The following is a 21,636-nucleotide window of genomic DNA, read 5'->3' as shown; positions in this document are numbered from 1 at the left end:
TGCAGTATCCTTCCCCCAGGAGTGGGGAGGGAATGGCGATTTTGCAATATCCTTCCCCTGGAGTGGGGAGGGAATGGAGATTTTGCAGTATCCTTCCTCCAGGAGTGGGGAGGGAATGGGGATTCTGCAGTATTCTTCCCCCAGGAGTCGGGAAGGAATGGGGATTCTGCAATATCCTTCTCCTGTCATGCCCACCAAGCCACGCCCATAGAACCGGATGTAAAAAAATTTGGATTTCACTACTGGACCTACCTCTGATGTCTCTGTGATCTTGTTCGTAAATATATTGGCTTCCTCGGGTCACCCACTTCACTTTTAAGTCAACAAAGTTGTTTTCTTAAACAGGGAACATGTAGTGCCCTCAACGTTTCTCCACCGTTCCAGCTGCTGACTGAGATGATCATAGAAGCATTGAGTTCAAAGAGTTTAATCCCGTCCTTCGTTCAGGTATCCAAATTAAAAGGTTTATGAGAGGTTCAGCTCTGCTTGAGCACATCGAAGGGTTTCTGTGGGTAATTTTCCACCGTGGCTCGTTTACTTACCTGCTCCACTGAGGATCATCACAATATGCTTGTTTTGACAAGGGTAATTATATAACATAGGTCAGCACTACAACCTCTCAGCTGCTTAGCCAGTAGTTAAACTCATAGGGATGTTACTCACATGCCAGCCTGCAGCCACAACTGGGAGTGAAATCTTGGTCACTGAACGAAGTGGTTGTTAAACAAGATGTCTGTGAGAATGCTTCACTCAATGACTGCAATCCCAGCAATCCCAATTGCCATCATTAATCAGTACCTCAGGTCATGAAGTGGACGGAATGAATGAACGACCTGCTGAGTTCAGCTCCCTTCCATCTGTGAAAGGAAACGTTTATATCTTAAATTATTTATTTATCATGTGGCAAAAATGTTTAAAAAGCACATGACAATTACCTTCTCAATGAGAAAATACCGTATTTTTCGGAGCATAAGGCGCACCTTTTTTCCTAAAAAAAGAGGGTGAAAATCTGGATGCGTCTTTTACTCCAAATGTAGCCCCACCCAGCTTCTCAAATGGAGGTTTCAGAGGCTGAAAAAAGCTTCAGAAACGAAACTTCAGAAAAGAAGCCCCCAAATAGAGGCTCAGAGGCTTTTTTTCTGAAGCTGTTTCGGAGGCTTTCAGAGGCAGGAAAAGGTTTTTTCTGAAGCTCTGTTTCGGAGGCTTTCAGAGGCAGGAAAAAAAGCAAAAAAAAAAGCAAGGCACAGAGCTCACAACCAAGGAACCTGTTGCTAAAATTCACCTCTGGGAACAGCTGATTGGGGATATTCCGGGAGGCTGATCCACCTGCCAATCAGCTGTTTTCTTATTTTCCACCCCAAAAACTAAGGTGTGTCTCATACTCAGGTGCCTCTTATACTCCAAAAAATACGATATGAAACTCTTTCCTCTACAGGCAGTCTTGATTCACGACAATTCATTTAGCGATGATTTGAAGTTGCAAGAGCACTGAAAAAAGTGACTTATGACCATTTTTCACCCCTTACGACCGATGCAGCATCACATGATCCAAATTCAGATGCTTAGCAACTGACTCGTATTTATGACAATTGTAGTGTCCTGGGGGGGGGTGTCATGTGATTCCCTTTTGTGACCTTCTGACGAGCAATGTCAATGGGGACGCCAGATTAAAGACCGTGTTACAACCTTGACAACTGCAGTGGTTCACATTAAGTGAAGTTGTTCTGTGGCAAGGTATGTTGCAAATATAGGCAAAACTCCCTTAACAAATATCTTGTCAGGCCCAGAAGCCCTCTTTTGCATTGGGCCTTCAGGCCTGCCACATTTCCTACTGTGGGAAACTGGGAGGGGGGGGATTGTATGGAGCCAGGGTGATATGTAGTCATAATAACATTCCTTTCTCAGAGAGTCAAGGACATCTTGCCCTGCACCTGGAAGGCTGGAACTGGGAGGCATCTCCAGTTGGGATGGTGCTTTGATTGGACCATGTGATGGACTTGTGGGTGCTGGGCAGGGATCTGGACTTTCTTTTGGGTGGGGAAAACCTGGAAGCTTTCAGATTTGGGTTTTCCCAGATGTGCCAATATGACATCTCTAATAAAATGGAACTTGGAGGAACTTCAAGCCTCGGAGTCTCCTTTCTTTGTGGGGTGTTACTTGGAACCCTGACATATCTCACTTAGCAACAGAAATGTTGTGGTCGTAAGTCAGAGGACCACCTGTATTTATAAATTCAATGGGAGGCTATTTTTATAGTCAATACATGATGCAGTTGCATGCAGAAAGTCTCCGGGATTTCCCTGATATGTGATCAGAGGACACTGTTCCATCATATGTCACAGTGTCTGCTTTGGAGTACCAGAATTACATTCCAAAGAGGAGATCTTCCCCCATTTATGGAGGACACTAGTACACCAGAGGTTCTAATCAGTTCTGGAGAACCGGTAGTGGAAATTTTGAGTAGTTCGGAGAACCAGTGGTAAAAAATTTGACTGGCCTTGCCCCCATCTATTCTCTGCCTCCCAAGTCCCAGCTGAATGGGAAGAAATGGGGATTTTGCCATATCCTTCTCCTGGAGTGGGGAGGGAATGAAGATTTTGCAGATCCTTCCCTTGCCACGCCCACCAAGCCACGCCCACCAAGTCATGCCACGCCCACCAAGCCACACCCACAGAACCGGTAGTAAAATTTTTTGAAACCCACCACTGTAGTACACCTGGCATGTTGAGTCCTAATCCTATTGAGCAGTGTTTCTCAACCTTGGTAGCTTGAAGATGGGTGGACTTCAACTCCCAGAATCCCCCAGCCAGCAGAGCTGGCTGGGGGATTCTGGGAGTTGAAGTCCACCCATCTTCAAGCTACCAAGGTTGAGAAACACTGCTATTGAGGATTGATCCAGGTCTTATGGGTTAGATTGAATCCTTTAAGTTCAGCTGTAAAATAGGGAATGACACACCGAAGGAGCAGAAGAGGACCATTCTTGTGTCCAGGCCTGAAGCAGATTGAAGTTGTTAGCCAGCAAGTTTCTGGCTGCCCTAATAGGCAGATGTCTCAAGCGAAGCCTATTTATAGCACCAGTGAAATCTGCATTGATTGGCAGGTGAATATTACAAAGTCTTTTTTCATATTCTCACAGTATGGAGATCCTCAGTCATCCAGGTCATGGCTGTCCCAAAGGGGCTTTTTTTGGACTTTCTGGTTTTTCTTTGAAGACGTTTTGCTTCTACATGGGGCTCCCCTTGAAGAGCACTCGGAGGCTCCAACTGGTCCAGAATGTGGCCGCGCGGGTGGTTATGGGCGCACCTCGTTATGCCCATGTAATACCTCTCCTGCGCGAGCTGCGCTGGCTCCCGGTGGTCTTCCGAGTGCAATTCAAGGTGTTGGTCACCACCTTTAAAGCGCTCCATGGCATAGGACCAGGATATCTACAGGATCGCCTTCTGCCACCAACAGCCTCCCACCGACCAGTTCGCTCCCGCAGAGAGGGACTCCTCAGGGTGCCGTCAGCCAAGTTATGTCGGCTGGCGACACCCAGGAGGAGAGCCTTCTCTGTGGGAGCTCCTGCCCTCTGGAATGAATTGCCCCCGGATATTCGTAACATTTCTGACCTCCGGGTTTTTCGCTGCGCCCTCAAGACCCTACTGTTCTGACAGACGGGGCTATCAAATTGATTGATTTTAAATTGGGTTTTAATTTTTGGGTTTTAAAATTCGGCCAAAACTATTTAATGATTTTAATTAATTTTAACTAGATATTGTATATTTGTATATTTGTATTTTAATTTTGGCTGTACACTGCCCTGATTCCTTCGGGAGAATGGGCGGTATATAAATAAAATTATTATTATTATTATTATTATTATTATTATTATTATTATTATTATTATTATTATTATTATCCTAGAAGCTTCTTCAGCTCTGACTGGATGGTGGGGAAATGGAAGGATTTATGCTCCTTGCAGACAGCTGGTCATTTGCATCCTTTTAGAGAGTCATTGAGGCCACCTGGAGGTTTATCTATGTCCTCAGGATCACCTGAGTGGAGCCTTCTTGGAGCTGCTGAAAGGACTGTGTTGTAGATTGGAGTTAGATGATGCCGTATCCGTCCTCCTCTGTTAAGGAGATGGCCTTAACATAGATGGCCTCTTTAACCCCTCTGCCAAACCAGTGGTCCTCTCCGTCCAAAATATGGACTCACAATAGAGTGTTTTCCCTTTGTAGACCATTGGCCACCTTCAGTCTCAAAAGACTATGGTATCGTGCTCTGGAAAGAGGCCCTAAAACAGCATTTGGTGTGACTAAAAAGGGCAATTTGAGAGTGGCAATCCCTTCCACACTGAGGGCAGATACATTCTGTCCCTCCTCCCTCTATCTGCATGAGCAGGGGTCTCCAAACTTGGCAACTTTAAGAGTTGTGGGACTTCAAATCCCAGCATTCCTCATGGCTGGCTGAGGAATTCTGGGAGTTGAAGTCCACCAGTCTTAAAGTTTGTGCCATTCGCTGCCCTCCTCCCTCTATCTTCAAACGTGGCAACTTTAAGACTGGTGGGACTTCAAATCCCAGCATTCCTCATGGCTGGCTGAGGAATTCTGGGAGTTGAAGTCCACCAGTCTTAAAGTTTGTGCCATTCGCTGCCCTCCTCCCTCTATCTTCAAACGTGGCAACTTTAAGACTTGTGGGACTTCAACTCCCAGAATTCCTCCCAGAATTCTGGGAGTTGAAGTCCACAACTCTTAAAGTTGCCACGGTTGGAGACCCCTACTCATGAAGATAGAGGGATGGGGGCAGTGCATTCAGATTTGCAAGACTGATCTTCACTTTCAAGATAGAGCAGACCAGGGTGCCCGAGCTATGAATGCCAATCCCACCTTATTACATGTTTACAGGAACAAAATTGTTCCTGTAAAAACGACATTGTTTGCTGTCGGCCAAACAATGTCGACTGGCGGCCCCCAGGGGGAGAGCCTTCTCTGTGGGGGCACCTACGATCCGGAACGAGCTCCCCCCGGAGATATAGAGGATCCCGGATCTGCGCGCCTTCCGTCGCGCACTTAAGACTTTTTTATTTCATCAAGCTGGCCTGGCCTAAATCTTCTCCCCTTTTTAAATGTAAATTTTAATTTGTTTTTAAATTATGGGGTATTTTAAATTTGTCTCGGCCAAATTATTTAATTCGTTTTTATTCTATTTTAAATTTTTGTATTTATGTGTTTTATTCTGTGGCTGTTCACCGCCCTGAGTCCTTTGGGAGTAGGAGGGTATAGAAATTTAATAAAATAAATAAATAAATAAATAAAATAAAATCATTGTGTAGTTGTAAGGCTGCCATCCTTGACTCCCCATTTTTCACTCCCCTGCAAACATTTGTCTCTTCTGGGGATCCCCAGACCATCGAGGAGTGGGAAGGCCTACGGCCTTGCTGTTGTGTGGGGCATATCCTATTCTGGAGAGTTTGGGGACAAAACAGGTGTCGTCCATCCATTTTAAGGGGCACTTGTCTTTTCCCACAATGATGCCAACCTGATCAAATATGCATTATGACATCATCATGCCAGCTCCACCTTTTGAATTTGCATTGTGAGATAGCCCATGCGATGGTACAGGTAGAGTTTGCATCGGTTATTAACCTATACTCACCTCCTGGGTACTCTCCACATCCCCCAACAGGACCAGGCATACTGTATTCCCCCCATTCTGGAGACCCCCATACCATCCCTGGCCAGCCCCCAGCGGCCCCTAAGAAGGTGAAGTATGCCTCTCTTTCGTGGATCTACCCATCCCTGTCTTGAAACTTCCTGGAAGAAGAACGGGGGGGGGGGGAATGGTTTTGTGGGGTTTAAAAAAAATTTTTTAGCTACTACTCATATTTCTAGAGTCAGAGAAAAAAATTCTTAAGAGGTGGTGATTTTTTTTTTTTAAGGTTTCTAAAATCCCCAAGCATTAGAGCCATGGTGGCGCAGTAGTTAGAATGCGGTATTGAAGGCTGACTCTGCCCACTGCCAGGAGTTCGATCCTGACCGGCTCAAGGTTGACTCAGTTTTCCATCCTTCCGAAGTTGGTAAAATGAGGACCCAGATTGTTAGGCGTGGTAGGCTGACTCTGCAAACTACTTAGAGAGGGCTGTAAAGTGGTATATAGGTCTACGTGCTAATGCTATCTCTGCCATGGTGGTGCAGTGGTTAGAATGCAGTATTGCAGTCTGACTCTGCCCACGACCAGGAGTTCGGTCCTGACCGGCTCAAGGTTGACTCAGCCTTCCATCCTTCTGAGACTGGTAAAAATGAGGACCCAGATTGTAGCGGTTGACTCTGTAAACCGCTCAGAGAGAGCTGTAAAGCACTGTGAAGTGGTATATAAGTCTAAGTGCTATTGCTATCTCTGCCATGGTAGTGCAGTGGTTAGAATGCAGTATTGCAGTCTGATTCTGCCCACGACCAGGAGTTCGATCCTGACCGGCTCAAGGTTGACTCAGCCTTCCATCCTTCCGAGATTGGTAAAATGAAGACCCAGATTGTTGGGAAAAATATGCTGACTCTGTAAACCGCTTAGAGAGGGCTATAAAACACTGCGAAGTCTAAGGGCTATAGCTAGTGCTATTTCCATCCACTGATGGAATTTTCCAACCAGATACAGGGTAGTTTCGACACTCACGTGCTACACTGCTTCATTAGGAACTCAGCTCCTGAACTGACATGGCCCTTGCGCTAAGGTCACACTTTGTTAATAAGTTCCCTGCACACCCTGCTTGGATTACAAGTCTGAAGACTTCTTTTTTTTTTTTTCCACTTGTGCATTATCTTGGCCTCCTTATCTCCAGACACCAGGCATCGTGTGAACCAAATTCCTTAGTTTATTTGTTTTTGCAAGTGAGGCTTATCTGGATAACCTTTATATAGCTTTACAAGTAGGGTAATCCATAAAGATAATCCTCCCAATACTTTTTTTTTAAAGATTGTCCAAAGTGCATAAATATGTCTTTTTTGATGCTCTCCCTGGTCAGTTATAACCATCTGGTCTGCGAGGAGCTTTTTCCCACCGTCTCTTTGCAGTGGTAACCTCTGATTATATTTTGCAAATGTCGTGGAGCGAAGAGAAACTCATGCACACTTTCAACGGCATCAGGTTTACTACAAGATCCACGCCGGAACTTTTAAATTCTTTGGTTTCCTTCAATGCTAGAGAAGACGATATTCTGTTGGTTTCCTACCCCAAATCTGGTAAGGTTCGTTTGGAATTTGGCCGAAAGAGAATTCGTTATTCAGTTAAATGAGTGAGAAAAGAAAACGAATTCGGCTGAATTCGTTCAATATTGTCGAAAGCTGGGCTAGAAATTCTGTACCGTAAGAAATGCAAGGAATGCAAGGAACCAGGTTGGGTTCACCCTCACAATAAACTAAGCTATGTTGGTTTTAATATTAGTTAGGTGATTGGCTTTCTAAGTGCACAGCCGGTCAGGTGAATCCAATTGGTGAGTTTTTGTAACTACTGGATCTTGTACAAAATACCCTGTTTCCCCTAAAATAAGACATCCCCTGATAATAAGCCCAATCGGGCTTTTGAATGCATGCACTAAAATAAGCCTCCCCCGAAAATAAGCCCTCCCTGAAAATATTTAAACTCATGCGCAGCTGGTCCCTGCCATTTCCTCTGGTTTCCTCCACGCGCCCCAAAATAATAAGACCTCCCCGAAAATAAGGCCCAAGCTCTTATTTCGGGGTTCAAAAAAATAAAAGACAGGGTCTTATTTTCGGGGAAACACGGTAGAAAAAATGGGTGAATTTGTGGTTTTTGCAATCAAGAACTTGAAGCCCTTTTTTGAGCATTGTAAAAAATGGAAGTAAACATTCCGTTCTGGCAAAAATGTTATAAATAGTGGTCATTTGATCACCAGGCACTGCAAATGGCTGTAAATTCGGACTGGTTCCCGAGAATCTGAAATGTAGATGTTAGGCTCAGAAGATCAGATCCACACATGAAGGTCCAACATTAAATTGATTTATTGCTAATCATGCCTATGGACAGGAAACATCTCAACTATTGTCGGCACCTGCTGGGACTTAAATAAGAGTCAATAGAATTCAAGGGAGGGGGGGTTGGATTTACGTAGAGATTACGTGTGGCTACGTAGAGATTCTAGGCTGATCCCCCTTTTAACTCCACCCCCAGGTTCTGTCATCCCTCTTCCTACAGTGGTCACGTGACTGCAGGGTGGGAGGGCAATGTCAGTACTTTAAACATGGGTCGTATGTAGCTTTTCAGGGGTCTGTTGTAACTTTGAACTGTGATTCAAGGTTGGTAAGTCAAGGACTACCTGCAGTGCAATCAATTCATGCTTCTGCATCTACCTCTACAAGGTTCACCTGCCTATCCTTTGCATTATTTTCTTCTCATTGGCCAATAGATGGTAGGCTTCTTCCAGTGGTGGGATTCAAATAATTTAACAACCGGTTCTCTGCCCTAATGATTTCTTCCAACAACCAAATTGCTCAGAAAGTTAACAACCGGTTCTCCTGAAGTGGTGCGAACCGGCTGAATCCCTCCACTGGCTTCTTCCAAGCCTGCTTTCACACAACCTAAAGGTGCTTTTTCAGGAAGCAACTGGATTTTCTTGTTTTTTTTTTCTTTGAAGACGTTTCGCTTCTCCTGAAAGAAGCTTCTTCCGCTCTGACAGGATAGTGGAGAATGGAAAGATTTATCATCCTTGCAGCCAGCTGGTCATTTGCATCCTTTTAGAGAGTCGTTGAAGCACTTGGAGGTTTATTTTTGTCTTCAGGGTCACCTGAGTGGTGCTCCTGGTTCCTGTAGTCGGCAGTTTTTCCTCTGGAAATCCATTCCTACTCCCACACCATTCCAAGGGTGTCCATCCCAAATTGTAGAGCTAAAAGTCTATAGAGAGTCTCAGTCATCCATGTCATGGTTGTCCCAAAGGTGATTTTTTCAGGGGACAACTGGACTTTCTGTTTTTTCTTTGAAGACCTTTCGCTTCTCATTGTTGTGGCTCCGTTACCTGAGCCTGTGTCATCGGCAGGAGAGGACTCCGAGAGTGAAGGGGAGGAGTTGGCAAGGGCTCCCTCTCCAGGACTCTCCTCTCTGGCAATGCCTTCGGTGTCCGCCGAAGGGCAAGAGATAGGGCCGGGGCCAAGCACGTCCACGCAGCCACAGATGGACAGTGATGAGGGTAATAAGTCTTGGCTGGACCCACGCCAGCGTCGCAGAGATAAGCGCGCGCAACAGAAGAAAGGGCGTGCCCAAGATTAGGCTGAGTCACTGGACCACACCCCACAGGATATAAAAGGGAGCGTGGTGGCCAGTCAAACCTTGTGACAAACAAAGTTGAAAGCTTCCACGCCATTCTGCATTGCCGGACTTTTGCTTTAAGACTTTGCTGGAAGTATCTCTGGACTTGATTTAATTCTGTAATTATTGAACTGCTTTCCTTTGATGTATCAGAAGTGGGGAGACGTTATCTCTCCTCTTTGTAAATAATAAACTCTTGGCAGGCAGCCACTAGGTTGTTGCCAAGTTCCGTTATCATAAGGAAAAGGATTTTGCCGGCTGGTTTGGTCTTTAACTCCTGAACGTCTGTTGGTGTGTGTGCGTGTGGTTGGGGACAGAAAACTCATCCAAGAAGCTTCTTCAGCTCTGACAGGATAATGGGGAATGGAAGGATTTACATTCCTTGCAGACAGCTGGTCATTTCCATCCTTTTGTCTCCTGAAAAAGCTCTGTTGGAACGACCACGACCTGGATGACTGAGAATCTCTACAGACTTTTAGCTATAGGAGTGCTACTCAGGTGACCCTGAGTGACACAGATAAACCTCCAAGCGCTTCAACGACCCTCTAAAACAGTGTTTCTTAACCTTGGTAGCTTGAAGATGGGTGGACTTCAACTCCCAGAATCCCACAGCCAGCACTGCTGGCTGGGGGATTCTGGGAGTTGAAGTCCACCCATCTTCAAGTTTCCAAGGTTGAGAAACATTGCTCCAAAAGGATGCAAATGACCAGCGGTCTGCAAGGAGTATAAATCCTTCCATTCCCCACCATCCAGTCAGAGCTGAAGAAGCTTCTTGGGCGAGAAGCGAAACATCTTCAAAAGAAAAAAACAAGAAAGTCCATTTGCCTCCTGAAAAGGCACCTTTGGGACAACCATGTCCTGAATGACGGAGAATCTCTACAGACTTTTTCACACAACCTTTGTCCTACCCTGGTTTGACATTCTGCCAATCCGATGCCTTTTTCACTTCTCTCTCCTGTTAGGGACCCATTGGCTGGCGGAAATCCTTACCCACATCTATGCATCCAAAGTGGCTTTGACTTCTCCCATTGAATTTGGAGACCTTTCCAAACTGGATCAACTGGATCGCCTTTCCTGCAAAAGGATCATTCCGACTCACTTGGACAGCAATCTGCTGCCACCGACATTCAGGGTCAAGCATTGCAAGGTTAAATTTAATTTGAGATCTTGGCACCATTACTTAATCTGTTGTGTGGATGTTTGGGTGGTTTAGGGGTGGGGAATTGTGGTGGGTGGGAGTGTGTTTGGGGATTGTTATGTGTGTTGGATCTGGTCTTTGGGTGTTAAGTGAATTTCGTTGTATGGGTAAACTGTGTATACATGTACAATGACAATAAAGTTATTTATTTATTTATCAAATACACATTAAAAAGTAAGCAAATCTAAAATGTTGGATAAATGTGGATGCTAGATTTTTAAAGGTTCTGGATGAACCCAGCTCTTGAGGTCCAATTATAACATTCTATATCTATTTTGTAGACCATTTATATAGTCAGAAATCCAAAGGATATCGCTGTATCCATGTTCCATTACTATCAAGAGAATCCAAATCTTCCCACCGTAGATTCCTGGCCAAATTTCCTGGAGATGTTCTTAAAAGGAGATGGTAAGATTTAAAGTGTGGCTATGGAAATGTGTACCCCCTGAAGGGCAGCAGGCTAGGAAAATTTGATTCAGATCATAGCTAAGACTTTGAAACATGGACATTTTAATCTTCCTGACTTGGCTGATAATGTTCATCAGCCAAAAAATGTGTTCTATCTGCATAGCATGGAAAAATTGGACAAGGGAAATTAGTTTTATCTCTTTTCAAATTGTAAGGAAAAGGGATCCTTGATTGAAACTGATTAGAACAAGATTTAGAATAGACCAGAGGTCTCCAACCTTGGCAATTTTAAGACTTGTGAACTTCAACTCCCAGAATTCCTCAGCCAGCTGGGAGTTGAAGTCCACAAGTCTTAAAGTTGCCAAGGTTGGAGACCCCTGGAATAGACAAAAGAAAGGCCTCCACATGCCAAATAATTAAATTGAGGAATTTCTTATTTTTTACAAACATATCAATGCGTGAACAGTGTGGCACCTGGATGTCATACATTCTCATACAAATAAAACTAGTATAATTAATCATGGTTATTACATTCAATCAACTTATATATTTCTAATAATAATACCCATTTATATTAAGTTGCAATCTGTCATTATTCAATTATTCCATGTTTTCTCTTATTATTCCTTTATTATGTAAAAGTGTATATACACTAATATTCCCCCTTCTCTTACTTCTATCACTGATTCTAACTTTTAATCATATCACCCTTTATTAAAAGACATTTTCTTTCTAACCTACCTAATTTCTAATCATGTCACCTACCTAAAAAGAAAAGAAAATGAAGAGAGATAAGAGGAAAGGCAAATCAGAGCAACAAAAAAGAGAAATAAACTATCCATCATCTCTTGCCCGCTTCAATACTTTAATTGCTATGCTTTTTTTTTTTTTTGACTTGCCTGTCAAATTTAAATTTAAATTGAGGAATTTCTGTTCTCTTCAGCAGGTCTTAAATACCTTCTGCCTTCCACCTGAATTGGCTATTTTGCATGATCAAATCCAAGTCACAAAGGCTCTAGGACTTGGCCAGTTGCTTGAATTCTTTGTTGAGGTCAAGAGTGGAAGGATTTTGTTATCTTAATGCTGTTCAGGCTGATTTACTACATGGCTGTAAAAAACGGACAATCCAAAGATCAGCCAAGAAATAAGTAGAACTGATGTTATTAAGGGAAGAAAATGAAGTGGAGGTTGTGATTTAAGAAGGAAGGGGAAGCAAAGAGAAGGCAAAAAGGATACAATATTCAATTTATATAATAGCTCTTTTCATTTTGGCAATTTACTTATAGGGATCAATGTTGGTTTTAATCTAAAAGACAGTTAAGATAAATGTAAAGGTTCCCCTCGCACGTATGTGCTAGTCATTCCTGACTCTAGAGGGCAGTGCTCATCTCCATTTCAAAGCCGAAGAGCCAGCGCTGTCCGAAGACGTCTCCGTGGTCATGTGGCCGGCATGACTAAATGCCAAAGGCGCACAGAATGCTGTTACCTTCCCACCAAAGGTGGTCCCTATTTTTCTACTTGCGTTTCTTACGTGCTTTCAAACTGCTAGGTTGGCAGAAGCTGGGACAAGTAACGGGAGCTCACCCCGCTACGCGCCACTAGGGATTCGAATCTCTGAACTGCCGACCTTTCGAGCGACAAGCTCGGCATCTTAGCCACTGAGCCACCGCATCCCTTCAAAAGTTAAAGACAGTGAAAGGGCAGGTATTTTGGATAGTTAAGGATATTTTGGAATATTTGGCGCAACATCATAAAAAGCAAGCCGCACTGATTTTCTTAGAGAAGGCCTTTGAAAATTTGCATTCGTGTTCAAAGTTTGGGAAGGTATAAATTCTGGACAGAACTTTATAAAATGGGTAAGATGGATTTATACTTCAGAGAAAGCACCAATAACTGTTAATGGAGATTTCACAAAGTTTTGTGAGGTACCGAAAAGGACAAGACAGAGATGCCCAGTCCAGGGATGGTATTCACTTACCTTTGTTACCGGTTCGCAAAAGTGAGCGCATGTGTACCACCTGTGCACATGCACAGGGCCTTCCGCGCATGCGCAAAGCATCAAAAACGGGATGGGATAACATCCGGGAGGGTAAGCGGAGTCTCCCGCAGCCACCGTTACCGATTCACACGAACCGGATAGAACCAGCTGAATACCACCACTGGCCAAGTCTTTCTTGTTTATTTTGGTTCTTGAAATACTGAACAGAGATAGAAGACAGGATGAGAGAATTGTGGAGGTAAAGATAAAAAAAGAAACATATAGTTTAAGGCAGAGGTCTTCAAACTAGGCAGCTTTAAGACTTTTGGACTTCAACTCCCAGAATTTTCTAGCCAGCTATGAGCATAGCATAGCATGCCAAGACCTCTGCTTTAAGGGCTTCTGCAGATGACGACAATTTAAAGAAATTGAAACATTCATGGGAAAACTAGAAGAATTTGGTGCATTTGTAGGTTTTAAGATCAACAAACAGAAGAGGAAGATGTCCACGAATAACATGAATACAGAAGATCATACAGAATCGAGAAACAGAATGGTTTTAAAGAAAGAAAAAAAATTAAAAATATCTGGGTATCATTATGACAAATATGAATTATATGTTATTCAAAACATATTAAGATGTGGAATGAAGTGTAAAAAAGATATCTTAAGATGGGACAAACTATTATTGTAATTGCTGAGGGAACATTATGTTATAAAAATTAAATGTCCTGCTTAGAATTATGTTTTTGTTCCGGATATTACCTCTTTTGACATCTGAAGTCTGCTTTAAATAGTGGCAAAAGGGTAATCTAAATTTGTGTATCGGGGAAAAACATGAGTTAAAGTGTTACCGGATGCAAAAGAAAGAGGAGGATTTGGGTTACCAGATGTGAAACTGAATTTTGCAGCCTGCTATTTGGTTTGGATGAAGGAGTGGATGCTGCTAAGAAATGAAAGGCTTTGAGAGTTAGACTGATATGCCATGGATAATTGTGGTACAATAAAATCAAGTTTAATGTGGATCTAAAAAAAAAAAAATTACCTCAGACTTGCCATAAGAGTACTATGCTAATCCATAAAGTGGTTTGTTAAATTTAGCATATTGTGTGAACTTGAGTAACATTGTCTTATTCAGTAAGCCACAATTAAATCGAGATGTATAAAGAAGACCACAGTTGTGGGCAAGTGAGTAGTTTGGATATCTAACCTGTTGTAATATTTCGACTTTTGTCTCAATATTCAGCTTTCACAGCAAAATCAATCATTGTGAAGTTGCAAATGCCAGCTTCCTGGCTCTTGAAGTAGTGATGCAAATGTCATTTCTTTCTTTCTTCTTTCTTTCTTTAAACAGTTGTCTGCGGATCCTGGTTCGACCACGTTTTAAGCTGGGAAAAACACTTGCATGAGAAAAACATCCTGTTCTTGTTCTATGAAGACATGAAAAAGGTAAATTGGCAACCCTTTCTTATTTCTGAACAGATGAAGGAGGCAGATGCCAAAGCATTTCGCTCCATCTTATTTTTCTTTCGCTGATCGTAATGTAGCTGCCCGTAACTTCATGCATTTTAATGTGTTGTTGTCACACAACCATGTGGCCAGGGAATTTTGATATTATAGTTCAGCGCAAGGACATCAGATTGATGACTTTTAGACTCCTACCTTCCAGGAATGGTAGGTTCTATTTACATCATTTATTTGCTATTTTATAGCCCATCCTGCTCCTAAGTGGACACACACTTATATATGTCTTGCATGTATTCATATCCATGGGACGTGCAAAACCTACCATTCCAGGAACCAGACACTCAGCTATTAGAGAATTGTACAAAATTTGATTCTTTGACCTGCAGAATGGTAGTTTTTGGATATTCCCTTTATCTCATTTCCTCTCTGTGTGTGATTTTGTTTACATGAGAGTGTGTGTGTGTGTGTGTGTATTAAGGGATCTATCTATCTATCTATCTATCTATCTATCTATCTATCTATCTATCTATATCTATATCTATCATCTCTATCTATCTATCTCTATCTCTATCTATCTATCATCTATCTCTATCTATCATCTCTATCTATCTATCATCTCTCTCTATATATATATATCTATATCTATCATCTCTAATATATCTATCTATATCATATCTATATCTATCTATCTATCTATCTATCTATCATCTCTATCTAATATCTCTATCTATATCTATCTATCTATCTATCTATCTATCTATCTATCTATCTATCTATCATCTATGTATCATCTCTATCTAATATCTATCTATCTATCTATTTATCTATCTATCATCTATCTCTATCTATCATCTCTATCTATCTATCTATCTCTTATCTATCTATCTATCATCTCTATCTAATAGATATATTATCTATATTATATCTATCATATCTATCTATTTCTATCTATCTATCTATCTATCTATCTATCTATCATCTCTATCTAATATTTCTTATCTATCTATCTATCTATCTATCTATCTATCTATCTATCTATCTATCGTCTGTTTGTTTGTTTATTTCATTAGATTTTTATCCAGCCTTATAAGTAATTCAGAATGGCGGACATACCTAATACTCCTTCCTCCTATGATTTTCCTCAGAATAACAACCCTGTGAGGTAGGCTGGGCTCAGAGAGAGTGCCTGGCCCTTAAGTCACTAAGCCAGTTTTCATGGCTAAGACGGGACTAGAACTCAGAGTCTCCCTGACACAGGAGTAGAACTTACTGTCTCCTGGGTTCTAACCTGGCTCCTTAACCACTAGGCCAAACTGTTTTTTAAAAACTTATAAAACCTTTCCTCACCAGAAAACAGTAATCTATATGGTTCTCGGTTTCATTCCAAGAACAACACCGTGAGGTGAGTTAGATTCCATGTTCCTGTAGAAGAAGATAAGATAATAGATTGTGTCCTCTAGAGATAAAATTCTATGTACACCATTCTGTTTAGGCCAGTAGTGTCATTCACTTACCTTCGCTACCGGTTCGCAAATGTGAGGGTGTGCCCCACCTCTGCGCATGTGCAGAGCTTCTGTGATGACATCCGGGTGGGTGGGCGGAGCTTCCTGTTGCCGCCGCTACCAGTTTATCCGAACCGGATAGAACCGGTAGAATCCCACCACTGGTTTAGGCATAGAAAAATCCAGACTCCCTGTAAATACATCAAAATCCCTCTTGCAGTTTCTCAGATGTTTTTCTTCTTCTACCTTTTCTCACACTAATAAAGGAGAATACTTGGGGTTGAAATGAGAGTACTTGGGGTTGAAATGAGGGGTCTTTGGTGCTCTCTGAGCTTGGCTGTTTTCTTGCAGATGTTTCATTATTCAAGCTAGGGAACATCATCCTTGCTAATGCTGATGATGTTACCTAATTTGGTAACGAAACGTCTGCAGGAAAACACTCAAGCTCAGAGAGCACCTTCTTCTCACACCGTTTGGGAATTTCTTGTGATGTTGTAAAAATGACTTTATTGTGAGGGGGAGATAAAGAAAGCTACTGTGGATGTTGTTATTTTCTGTTGAGCATCTTCTGTCATCTTGAAGCCTTTTTTGGCTATCCGCCCTTCTCAATCTGAAACAGAGCAAAAGGGGGAATTTTCACCCGCTGTCTTTCTATGGGATTGAGAAACCAAAGAAGCTGTAAACCACCGGAGAAAAGATATGCAATTAAACCCGATAATTGACACACGATCTTTGGCCATTAACTACGTGTAAGAAGGTGACCGTTCTCCATTAAATTTACTCAAATCTTTCTTCATTTTTGAAAGACGGCTGAAAAGCAAATTAAATTTGGTAAATCAAAGTGCAAACAGTATGCTTCAACACAGGGGCGTGATGGCTCAGTGGTTAAAGACTCTGAGTTTGTCCTCTGGAAAGCGGGCAACCTAGGTTTGAGTCCCAAGCGCTACATGACAGGGTGAGCTCCCGTTCTTGCCTCAGCTCCTGCCCACCTAGCAGTTCGAAAGCATGCAAATGCGAGTAGATAAATAGGTACCAATTTTCTGGGAAGGTAACAGTGTTTGTGTGGAAATGTCTTCAGATAATGTTGGCTCCCTCAGCTAAGAAACAGAAATGAGCACCACCTACTAGAATTGCACACAACCACACAAGAAAATCTTGACCTGTACCTTTATATTTCTACATGGAATTAACAGATTGATGCCTGCTACATTAATTTGATTTGCAAGGGATTGCAAATCGAAAAGCAACAGCAATACCAATTGCAATCAAAGGGAAAGTTAGGAAATTATTCTTTCAACAGGCGTCAATTGGAAAAAAACTTAAATTTCTCCAGATACATTGGATTATGAGGATTCTTGGGAATCCTCAAAGTTGCAATCCAATCCAGTTAGGATATCGTGCATTGAGGACAGCTGCTTGACTGGAAGAGCAGAATGAGGTCTATCTTCCAGTAAATATGTTTAAAACTGGAGCTCTTTTGGCAAAGATTTATTTTTTGGGGGAGGAATCCTTTGAAAATTTTGGCCTGATTTTATATGTTCACTCCTTCCACTGGGCAGTGCAGTGGCTCAACAGTTAAGACACTGGGCTTGTCAGCTGGAATGCTGGCAGCCCAGGTTCGCGGCCGAGTGCCACACAACGGGTGAGCTCCTCGCCCCAGCTCTTGCCAGCCTACCAATTTGAAAGCATGCAAATGAGAGTAGATAAATAGGTACCACTTTGGTGGGAAGGTGTTCTCTGATGTCATGCAAACCACATGACTGGGGAAATGTCTTCGGACAACACTGGCTCAATGGCCTTGAAATGGAGATGAGCAGAGTAAAATCTGCAGGGACTCCTACTCCTTCCATTTCAGTGGGAGGGAATAAACACATAACACAAAAATCACAGATCATTTTTCTCTGTTGTTTACACATTCAGGATCTCCCCAAGGTGGTGAAGAAGTTAAGTGCCTTCCTAGGGATCAACCCCACTGAGAGCCAGATCTATGAAATCTGCAAAAAGTCTTCCTTCAACGAGATGAAAACCAATACAGAAAAGGAAAATTCTGATCAAAACCACACAGTCTGTGTACTCACTTCCAACCGGAAATTGATATTCCGAAAAGGTAATTTGAAGTGCGAACCAATAATGGAATGGAATGGAATGGAATGGAATGGAATGGAATGGAATGGAATAGAATAGAATAGAATAGAATAGAATAGAATAGAATAGAATAGAATAGAATATGGTTCATATTTAAATGGTTGTCTACTAGGACTCCAAGATCCCTCTCACAGTTACTATTATTGAGCAAGGTCCCACATATACTGTACCTGTGCATTTTGTTTTGCTTGCCTAAACGTAGAACCTCACTTTTTTTCACCATTGAATTTCAATTTGATAGATAGCGCCCAATGTTCAAGTCTGAATGTTAAGAGCAGGGGTTCTCAATCGGTGGTCCGTGGACCTGGGGAAGGTTGCACGCATGATTCATCACAGGGGGTCTCTGAAGGCTTGAAAAAATGTTATGATTTAATCTTAAATCTTGGGGGTCCATGGCCATGATCCGTGGCCATAAAAGGTATTTAAAGGGATGCCATGGTGAAGAAAAGATTGAGAACCACTGATTTAGAAGGTACATTTCAGCTGAAGTTAACCAAACTAAAAAAAACATTGTCAGTTACACCAGGACTATTTTTATTATAAAATGAATTATATGGTATGTTGCGTGAATCAGGTAGTGTGCTAATACTAGGACCAGGTGTTGGCTGCTGGGGGTTCGTAGGGGTTCGGGAGAACCTCTAGCTAAGATTCTATGCAGTTTGGAGAACCCCCCAAATCCCACTCTTGGCTGGCCCCGCCCCACCCCACCCACCCCATCCCTCCCAGAAATCCCCACACGGCCCATTTTGGATGCAGGTAAGTGCAGGGCGTGTCCGGAGGCTTGGGGAGGGTGAAAAATGGAAGTTTGGGAAGGCTGGAAATGGGCCTGTTTCTGGCCTCCAGAGCCTGGGGAGGCCGTTTTCACCCTTCCGGAGGCTCGCAGAAAGACCAAGGAGGGTAAAAAGGAGGAGCCCAAGGAGGGCAAAAATGCCCCCCCTCCGCCGTGGTGCAGGAGGCTTTCTAGGCCACACCCACCATGGCCACACCCACCCAGCAATTGGGCAGAGAACCCTTGCTAAAAATGTTGAAGCCCACCCCTGTCTTAGGACATATCCCTGAGGTAGATCTGTCTTCTCATCTCCTAAACTTCTAAATGGTGTGTTTTCTGCTTATAAACCTGTCTGCAATTCTTTATCACTCCCATCACTTTAACTCACAAAGTGATAAAAAAAATTTTGTCATCCGGGACATGTTTTTCTTTCATTTATTTCCAGGTACCGAGTTCTTCCAGTTCAGGTCACAACCAAGATGTTTATGTGCCTTTTCTGAGCTCTGTTTCTGTGCTTTCCCTTCCTCCCAGCTGCCCATAAAACTCCCAAGGACAGCTCACATCGCAGGACAAAGTTGCTGAGCTTATCTGGAACTAATCAGAATCTAGAGACATTTCTCTGCACAGGGCTGCAGATACACAGATCAATGTCTAATCTGTGGTTTTCAAGGGTTGAGAACTAGGTGAGATGCCAAAGCATCATCCAAATCCGTGGTGGTGCAGTGGTTAGAATGCGGTACTGCAGGCTAATTTTACCCACTGCCAGCAGTTCGATTCTCAAGGTTGACTCAGTCTTCCGTCCTTCCGATGTCGGTAAAATGAGGACCCAGATTGTTTGGGGGGGGCAATATGCTGACTCTGTAAACTGCATAGAGAGGGCTGTAAAGCACTGTGAAGCGGTACATAAATCTTAAGTGTTATTGCTATTGCTATCATGGTGAAATTGTCACCCTAGACCAGGGTTCCTCAAACTTGGCAGCTTTAAGACTTGTGGACTTCAACTCCCAGAAGTTGAAGTCCACAAATCTTAAAGCTGCCAAGTTTGAAGACCTCTGCCGTAGACTCTGAATAAGTTCAGTCTTAACCTTCCAAGAGAAGGTTCTCAAGAAGACCAATTCTAAATTGATCAATGACTGGATGTTGTCTGTGGGATCTGGAGTCTTCTGAAAGTAGTCCAACTTCAGGGTTAGGTTCAAATAACACACCTAATTACCTAACGCCGTAACTGAAATAACCCATCTTCTGCATTTGTAAGATACATTGGACCCTAATGAGCCAAATTTGCATAACACGTCAAGACAAAAAATAATACTAAACATCATTATTATTCTGTCATTTTGCATGTACACTAAGAGCTTCTGCACCAGAGATAAACTCCTTGTGTGTCTAATCACATTTAGCCAAATAAAGTATTCTGTTCTGTTCTGTTCTGTTCTGTTCTGTTCTGTTCTATTCTATTCTATTCTATTCTATTCTATTCTATTCTATTCTATTCTACTCTACTCTACTCTACTCTACTCTACTCTACTCTACTCTACTCTACTCTATTTCTAGTCTAGTCTAGTCTAGTCTAGTCTAGTCTAGTCTAGTCTAGTCTATAAGAGCCTTGGTGGCGCAGCAGACTAAAGCACTGTTAAGTAGCACCAGCTGCCTGCAATTACTGCAAGTTCAAATCTCACCAGGCTCAAGGTTGACTCAGCCTTCCATCCTTTCGAGGTAGGTAAAATGAGGATCCGGTTTGTGGGGGCAATAAGCTGACTTTGTATAAAAAAGAACACCGCTTAGGGGGGCCCCCGAAAGCCCTACTAAGCAGGTATATACAAAAGTATGAAGGCTATTGCTTAACGCATTATAAGCCGCCCTGAGTCTCCGGAAAAGGGCGGCCTATAAATCGAACCAATAAATAAATAAATAAATATTATATTCCATATTTTCTATTCCATTCCATTCTGTTTTACGGGGACACGCTACTGTGGTTTCTCATTTTTTTGAACATAAAAACTTTCAAAACAGGTAACTAGATTGATTTTCTGAACTCATACCTTAATACCAAGAGAACATGGTTTCTCCCCATTTATGTAATCTAACCAAATCAAATATCTTTATTACAGTCTTGGGCCAACATTTACATTTATGAAAGTATGTAAAATAATCCTCTTTGTTCTACAAAACCATTCAAACCCGTCCTCTTTCCATGCTTCCAAATTCTTCCCAATAGTTTTCCCCCACACCTCCTGTTGAGGGACACAGGAGGCTGCTCTTTTTTACGGGAAAGACTTGGGAAAAACTATCTTTCCTCATCTCTCATCATTTCCTAGGTACCGTTGGTGACTGGAAGAATCACTTCACTCCCAAACAGAACCGGTTGTTTGAAGAGACGTTTAAGAAGAAAATGACATTCAGCGAAGTGGCAAAACATCTCGTTTATGAATGTTGACTCGGAAATGAACCCTGGATCAGAATATGTTTAAAGGACTAATATTTTTCACATTGGATAGACTCGTTTTCTTCCAAAGAGAAAGACGAGGAAGACACATGAGGGATTTGTGAAGAAATTTTGCTCTTGAGGATTGCAGCTGATCTCCATATTTCTATTTTCTATCCCATCTCTTATAACAATCAATTCGGTGTACCGTAACGGATATGCAGGTTCAGTTTTCACTGAAGTATTTTGTTTGTGACTCCTTAATGATCATTATCTTCATGTATCTGTTTGGTTTGGCTTGGCTTGGCTCTGTAAGCTTGGAGTTCCCACAAGCTTCGTGACACCTTTTCTATTAACCACCATTATAGCCTGAAAGAGGCAGAAAATGTGTGATGATGGGGTGTTGATAAGCTCTGTGAGCAGAGTTGGGTTTCACACAATTTTACC

General features: G+C 42.4%; 1 protein-coding gene and 1 long non-coding RNA gene across 3 annotated transcripts; one reads left to right on the top strand and one right to left on the bottom strand.

Moving 5' to 3' along the window:
- The first annotated feature begins 5,631 nt into the window (after positions 1–5,631).
- On the top strand, positions 5,632–21,430 carry LOC117679865 (sulfotransferase 6B1-like). Of its 2 annotated transcripts, none has more exons than XM_060687957.2 (7): positions 5,632–5,744; positions 7,001–7,217; positions 10,260–10,444; positions 10,777–10,903; positions 14,236–14,330; positions 17,771–17,957; positions 21,083–21,430. In XM_060687957.2, the coding sequence occupies exons 2-7, from the start codon at positions 7,076–7,078 to the stop codon at positions 21,199–21,201; spliced, it is 855 nt and encodes a 284-aa protein (XP_060543940.2). In that variant the 5' UTR covers positions 5,632–5,744; positions 7,001–7,075; the 3' UTR covers positions 21,202–21,430. The 2 variants fall into 2 exon arrangements, with proteins under 2 accessions (XP_060543940.2, XP_087729120.1); XM_087872994.1 differs by having other exon boundaries at positions 5,642–5,744; positions 7,050–7,217.
- LOC132710792 (uncharacterized) lies at positions 11,747–15,850 on the bottom strand. The gene is made up of 4 exons (XR_009621513.2): positions 15,696–15,850; positions 14,092–14,269; positions 12,882–13,101; positions 11,747–12,011 (listed from the first exon to the last, which is right to left on the bottom strand). It is a non-coding gene; the product is annotated as an uncharacterized LOC132710792 (long non-coding RNA).
- Positions 21,431–21,636: the final 206 nt, after the last annotated feature.

This window comes from Pantherophis guttatus, chromosome 7, assembly GCF_059756535.1.
Source record: "Pantherophis guttatus breed Tessera chromosome 7, ASM5975653v1, whole genome shotgun sequence".
Taxonomy (NCBI): Eukaryota; Metazoa; Chordata; class Lepidosauria; order Squamata; family Colubridae; genus Pantherophis; species Pantherophis guttatus.
This window is presented reverse-complemented; position numbering and strand designations above follow the sequence as displayed.

Coding starts and splice junctions, on each gene's coding strand:
- LOC117679865 (XM_060687957.2), top strand. CDS start 7,076: ATGTCGTGGAGCGAAGAGAAACTCATGCACACTTTCAACGGCATCAGG. Junction 10,445..10,776: donor TCAGGGTCAAGCATTGCAAG/GTTAAATTTAAT, acceptor TCTATTTTGTAG/ACCATTTATATAGTCAGAAA. Junction 14,331..17,770: donor TCTATGAAGACATGAAAAAG/GTAAATTGGCAA, acceptor TTACACATTCAG/GATCTCCCCAAGGTGGTGAA.